We start from the raw sequence: 7,639 nt of genomic DNA, 5'->3' as shown, positions 1-7,639 counted from the left end.
TTCGGACATTCTGTGGACGTCCGTTGGTAGAAATTAAAACATCCATTAGACGTCCAATTAAGATCCGTCGAACGTTTAGTGAAAGTCCAGCATGGACATTTTATGGACGTCGTACGGAGTTGCAAACATATCTCGAATGTACGTCCACTAAACGTCCAGCGAACTTTAATCGGACATCTATCGAACGTTCCAATGTTCACAAGGGAACGTTCGATGGACGTCTAATAGACATCCATGTGCTATCTGGGTTGTGTTTGCTGGGATGATTACATTTAGTTATGTAAGATTAATGTAATTTATAATTAGTAAGTATTGTAAAACTATTAATAAATATAAACTATATAAACTATTAATGTCTACTGGATAATTACTAGATGTCTACAAGCTATCTACTTTTTCTATTATATATATTGGATGTCTTTTGATTTTTCAGAGAACATCTACATATCTGGGAATTAATTGGTAACATCCCAGCAAACACAGACCATAACTGCTATATAACATAAAAATAACACGTAATATAACAACTGTTATACTCTATTAATATCGGTGTTATATAACTTTGTTTTAATTGGAATATAATTATGTTATATACCTATATATCATATTGCTATTATATTATATTGCTTGTTATTAGCTAGTAATGACATTATAACTGTCATATAATATTTCTGTAACTGAATAACAGTTATATAACATTATACTTATATGTTATATACATATTATATAACTGCAATATACAATGAGTAGGAACCCAGCTAGCAAGCTTACGTGATAATGACATGATAATAAAGTGATTTTGATGACCACAAACTTAATTAACATAAATGGTACGTTATTTTGACGTCATTTACAATACCAAAAGTTGACGTCACCGATATGACGTCATTTAGATGTCGCGTTGACGTCATCTATCAACTTCTTTATTGAATTTTAATATGACATCAATAAAACGGTTAAATGACGTTCTAACAACAAACTTGAGTTAAATTTGACCGTTAATTATAATAATATGTTTATTAATAACATTTGTTTTTTTGAATAATACTATATCTTTAAATACATTATTTATAGGTAAGTATAGCCAATTATTTATAGGTAAGTAGCCACGTACACTTTGGTAAACTGATTACCTTTTATATATTAAATTTATTTGCGATTAAAAATAACATATTATATAATAAATATATATTCAATAATAACTAAAGGTTATTGTAGTAATCTAAATTTTATAATAAGAACAATTAGTATTAAATATTTNTTATTATTAAATAATAAATGAAATGTGTAGAATAGTTTGAGAATAATTAAAGAAAAATACTTACAAACATGAAATCCTCGGTTATAAGAGCCAACAATAATTACATTATAGTAAGGAACAAGTGGTCTAGCGGACTAAGTGCAGGGGCTGCGAATATGGAGGTCTCGAGTTTAAATCCCATCATCACCTTAGGATTTTTTCCAGGCCCGGTATCTTTTATCGAGTTAATCAGTTGATTGACAAACTGAATCAGATCTCCAAAAATTAATTCAAGTGAAATTTCGAATTAATTTTGTTTCTATAAAGCGTTTTTTTATATATGTATCACCGTAATATTACTGCGATGCATTTCGGCGGTCATTTTATTACTGTAATGCAGCAATATTACGTGCTATGTGAGATGTTGATATTATTGTTCTTTAAGTTATTGTTCTTGTTGTATTTTATTTTTTTGTTAAATTTACAATAACGTCTTTACCATGTTATATTAGTGAGATTTTTTTGATTATATTCACGTCTACTTGACGTAATATACGAGGGTGGGGTGAAAAGTTTCTGGCCTGACCTAAAAATGGCGCCAGCAGGTCTAATTTTTGGCTTGTATTCTATAGTACTATATCTCACTAGCTTGTATATAAATTTTCAGGTCAATTGCTTTATCAGTGTACATTTGAGAGCCGATTGAACAAGACGCCTTGATTGCTTACGTGAAAATGAAAAAATCAGAGAAGCGTGCGGTCATCAAATACTTTTATTTAAATGGCCTAACACCATTACAAATTAAAGAGCTGGATTCAACACTGAAAGACTCTTCTCCATCATATTCAACGGTTAAACAATGGGTTTCTGAATTTAAGAAAGGTCGCACGAGCACTTCTGACAATCCACGTTCAGGACGTTCCGTTGAGGTCACAACTTCCGAAATGATTGAAAAAATTCATAAAATAGTAATGGAGGACCGCAGACTAAAAGTAAGTGAGATAGCTGAGGCTACTAGGATGTCAACTGAACGTGTACGCAATATTTTACATGAACATTTGAGCATAAGGAAGCTCTGTGCTAGGTGGGTGCCGCGTTTGCTAACAGTCGATCAAAAATTGTTTTTGACCCGAAAAACTGTTTCAATCGAAAATTTGGCGCTGTACAAGCGAAACCTCAGCAAATTTTTGCGTCGATTTATAACTGTGGATGAAACTTGGATTCACCACTACACTCCTGAAAGTAAACAACAGTCGAAACAATGGATTGGACCAGGTGAACCAACCCCAAAGAAGGCAAAAACAATTTTATCAGCGAATAAGATTATAGCAACTGTTTTTTGGGATGCGAAAGGAATTATTTTCATTGATTACCTGGAGAAAAGTAAAACCATCACTGGTCACTATTACGCAGAGTTATTGTAACGTTTGAAGAACAAAGTGAAAAATAAACGACCTCACTTGGCGAAGAAAAAAATCTTGTTTCACCATGACAACGCACCTGCCCATTCGTCGGTCGTTGCGATGGCTAAAATCAACGAATTGAAGTTCGAATTATTCCCCCAACCAGCATATTTACCAGATTTAGCCTCCAGCGACTATCATTTGTTTCCTAACCTTAAAAAATGGCTTGGAGGTAAAAAATTAGAGAGCAACGAGGAAGTCATCAATGCTGTAAATGAGGATTTTGAGGAACTTGACATATCGGACTATAAAAATGGTATCACTGCATTAGAGCACCGTTATGAAAAATGTATTAATCTTGATGGAGATTATGTTGAAAAATAAAGCAAAACAAAAAACAAAACAAATTGTTTTTCTTTATCAGGAAACTGTTCACCCCACCCTCGTAATGATGTCAATAAGATGTGACATAATCACGTGATATGTACGTCAAAATCACGTCATTGTTATGTATAATTGACGTTTTGCAGACCAAAAACTGACGTCATTATCACGTGAGCTTGCTACCTGGGAAATTACAACTAACATGGATGTTACATGCAACGACCATGTTATATTACTTGTTACATTTGTTTTATTACGACAATGTTGCTGTATATCTGTGTTTGCTGGGATAGTTGTATGTTTTCACAAAAGTGTCCTCAGGATATCTTCTAACATCTTTTTAGGCATACCTGTGTGTTTTTGCTGTCATGTTGCCGAAAACAAAACGCTTAAGTTTTCAGCACATTTAGAAAAAGGTGAGTCTGGTATTTGACATGACACGTATTCAACATGTGTTGTCGACAACTTGCTGTCAACGGTTTATCACTAATATAAAGAGCAACATGACAACAAGTTGCCAACAACACGTGTCATAAATTTCAGCAAAAATACAATATGTCGAAAAAGGATAAATATATATATTCAATAGCACATCGTTTTGTGAGAGAGAAATTAATAATTCGAGATTTTACTCGAAATAATCTTTGAATACCTGATTCAGTTTGCCGATCAACTGATTAACTCGATGAAAAGTACCGGAGTCGGACAAAAATCTTAAGATAATGGTTGAGATTTGAATTCGAGACCTTCATATTTGCAATCCCTGCACTCAGTCCGCGAGACCACTTGTTCTTTACTAAAATGTAATTATTTTTGTCTACTTATTTTAAAAGACGGTCATTTGTTTTCGACATTTAATGGGCTACAAGATAGAATAAATATATGTCACCAGTTTTTATCAACCATACGACAGAAGTACAGACATCGGTGTCTTGTTTTGTTACGTCCTGTTGCTTCTATGTTGCCGAAAACGAATAACAAAGCAAAGAGTTTTCAATGAATGGAAGTCATTTTGTTGACAACTTAATAAGCAACAGTTGCTCTCTGTTTGCTCTGAATCTGCTGACACAAAATGTCTCAAATATTCCTTCGTGTTGTCGACTACGTATGACTATGCATCATGTTTTCAGCAAATACACAGCAACTAGTCGAAAACTTCAACTCAGCATTAAGTTACATAATTTTGTAAAACATGCTTGGCTATCAGGGTATTTAATGTGCATATAAAAATATATAATAGATGTATATGCATATATATTAATGTGCTTGAGAAGCATGTATTTATATATATGTACTTGATAAAAATTGACGGTGTCATTTGTGTTTATTACATCAAATTAGACGTCAAACTCGATATGTATGTTCTACTTGTAATACTGCATTATGCATAACATCTTGTTTTGAAAATTTTATATAAAATGAACATTATCGTAAATTCTTATGCACAAAATATACATTTATTTATAATTTTATTTTTTTCCATTTCAAAACAATAAATAGCAAAATAAAAAGATAAAAAAAAAATTAAAAACTACAAGAAACTCCCAAAATTATAAAATAAAAAAGAAGCTATATAAGTTTCTAGTCCATGCCGTTAGCTCTGGGTAACGCTCAAGGAAAATTTCATATATATGAATGTAATTGCTGTTACTCGTTCAGACTTATTTCGGTTGGCAACACATTGTTCCTGTGTAAAATTTTGATAATCTGACATTAGAATCGTACTTAGCGATATAAAAAACATTTAAAACCACTAAAATTCTAATTTTGAAAATTTTCAACATTGGCCATACCGTTAACTTTTGGACCGCCGGTATTTTTCCATTAAAAACATGGTATTTTTTGTAAAATATTTATATAAAACATCAGTTTATTATGTTGTGTGAAGAGCCTTAGATTTCACCTGACTCCTTTTGGCGCTAAGCAGGCGGGGAATAGTAGTGAAAATTATAAAATGTTCAAATTTTTTTTAAAAAATGTTATTTTTCAGAGTTTTTTATATTGCTGATTACGTTTTTTGAATTTAAATTGCAAAAATCTTTTAATACAGTAGCATTATTAGTGGTTAATCATGTATAAATAAATAATTTTGTATCTCAGATTACACTGTAAATTTTAAACAATTTTACCTTTATCCAGGGCTAACAAGAAGGAAAAAGTAGATAAGAAAGTATTTTTGTTTTTTCCTTTTTTTTGTTGTTTTATATGTTTTTGTGGTTTTTTATGGTTTTTGTATATTTTATTTTTTTGTATGTTTTTTATGTTTTATGTTTTTTATTTGATTTTTTTATTGTACTTGTTTCTATTGTATTTATGACAGTATAGCTTTGGTGTGATAATTTTTAAAGCAAAGTGTTACGTATAATGCTATGTCACATATATTACTGACATAGCGAGATTGCGATTTATATTTTGACAAAGAACGCAGAGTACATCGCCTTCTTGAATTTGAATATGTTGGGAAATATCCTATAAGTCGAGAGGAATCTGACTGAATAGAAACAGATGTATTAGTCTCAAAATTGAGTAAAGCTGAGAAATTATTTTTAGTCGGAAATCAGGAAAAGATATCATTTCATTATTTATTTTGTACAAAGCATGAGCATTAGTCAACGCTAAATCTACTAAGTAAAAGAATAACTTTCTGTATCATTTTATTGACTTTCTAACTGATTTAGTCAAAACTAGTTGTCTGTCAATGTTATGAATTCCTCCCATGTTTTTATTATAGTCAATGATACAAGTAGGTTTTATAATATCTTCTTTAGTTTTAGTTCTTTTTTCCAGTGGCACTAAAATCAAGTTTATGTACAGTAGTTATTATGTATACTTCCTTTTTATCCTGCCATTTTATAGCCATCTAGATGAGATTATGAGCAACCTCTACTTCTCCTTTTCTGAGTTTTCTGTTTAGTTTAGGTAGTCCGGTTCTATTCTTTTTTACTGTATCGCATAAACCCGTATCATGCTCATGTAAAAATTTGGCATCAATAGGAGAAGTATACCAATTATCTACAAAAACAATGTGACTTTTCAAAAAATATATCTTTAAAAAATGAGCAACATCATCTGATACGTATAAACCAAATTTTTCATAATCAGTATCTGATTCAGTGTAAATAACAAAGTCTAATATAAATCCACTTTGACAATCAACAAGTTCAAATATTTTTATACCAAACCAATTTCTTTTCAAAGGCAAAAATTACTTGAATTTCAATCTCTCTTTCTATAAAAGGAGACTTCCGTCGATACATAGCTTTTCTCCTGGGATCATGATATTTAAAAATTTTTTATTTAGATCATCAATTACGGGTTTGATTTTTTTCAGTGGATAATTTGTGATAACTTCATTGTTTTGAAAATGCAAGTAGCGTAAAATAAATTTGCAGATATCTATTGCAAGTCATTACTTGTGGAAATATTGGAGTCACTAGCATGGGATTGGTACTCCAATAATCTTCAAGTGAATTCTAACATGACTCATCAGAATTTTTAGACTATGAAATGTTCGCAACTCATCTGTTGTCAACTTTACTCAAGGTTTCATTTTTTGCGTAGTAGCTTAGGATTCTAATATTGATAACAATTTGTTTCTTTAGTGATTATCTCTAATAAAGAATCGTCAAAAAAGGCTCAAAGTAGTGAATCGGATTGTTATCGCTTAGAGAAATATCATCGCAAATACCAGACTTTTAAGTAAAATTTTTTATGGAAGAATCAAAATCTTTATCATAAAATATTTTATATCCAAATAATAAGTTTTCAGGTTCTTTATCAATTTTATCAAAAACATCGAAATCGTCCAAATATGCCTTACTTGGCTCGGACTCGCCACTACTCCAAACATCAAGTTCATTATTTCCGTCATCATCCATTTTGTTGAAAAAAAAAGTACATACAGCAAGAAAGAAAAACAAATGGACTTATAAATTATGAATTTAACCCAATCAATAGGCTATTTTTATGTGCTTGTGCGTTATTTTCATTTGTAAAAAAATTATTTAATGTGACGCCGCCTAGCGGCGAATTTGAGAACTAAAATATCATCCAATAACATATTTACAATTTCTAAATAATTTTTTGCACACATAAAGGTGGATAAAAAAAACTCTAATAATTAATAAAGACTTAAGGCTCGTGAAATTTAAACCAATGAATGAATATAAGGCCTTACGAGCCGTTCTCAAAGTGTTGAGCGAGAACTTATACATGTATATATATATATGTATATACATGTAACGAATTCACTTGTAAATTTTTACAAGTGAGTTTTTCGAATTGAAATCTCAATTCTTAAAATCATACGGGATGCTAGATTTGCATCTCACATATGAGAGACCCCGGATACCCCCCCTAACTAATAATTAAAATATTGCGAAAAAAACTCCTCGGCCAGGAGTCGAACCTGGAATCTCCGGCTTACCGTGCCATCGCCTTCCCTGTTAGGCCACCGAGGCACTTGGAGTTAGTCTCGCAATATTCCCATATATATCGGAGATGGTCTGATACTGTTGTCCGGGGTCTCTCATATGTGAGATGCAAATCTAGCATCCCGTATGATTTTAAGAATTGAGATTTCAATTCGAAAAACTCACTTGTAAAAATTTAC

General features: G+C 31.4%; 1 protein-coding gene across 1 annotated transcript in view; it reads left to right on the top strand.

The window, feature by feature from the left end:
• Positions 1-2,763: 2,763 nt before the first annotated feature.
• The window catches only part of LOC109861139 (acid sphingomyelinase-like phosphodiesterase 3b), a 14,284-nt gene continuing 9,408 nt past the window's right edge, over positions 2,764-7,639 (top strand). The window contains exon 1 of the mRNA XM_020440653.1: positions 2,764-2,959. Within this exon, the coding sequence (XP_020296242.1) occupies positions 2,764-2,959 (196 nt within the window). The remainder of the gene's footprint in view (positions 2,960-7,639) is intronic.

This window comes from Pseudomyrmex gracilis, unplaced genomic scaffold, assembly GCF_002006095.1.
Source record: "Pseudomyrmex gracilis isolate BER0280 unplaced genomic scaffold, ASM200609v1 scaffold_597, whole genome shotgun sequence".
NCBI classification, from domain to species: domain Eukaryota; kingdom Metazoa; phylum Arthropoda; class Insecta; order Hymenoptera; family Formicidae; genus Pseudomyrmex; species Pseudomyrmex gracilis.
This window is presented reverse-complemented; position numbering and strand designations above follow the sequence as displayed.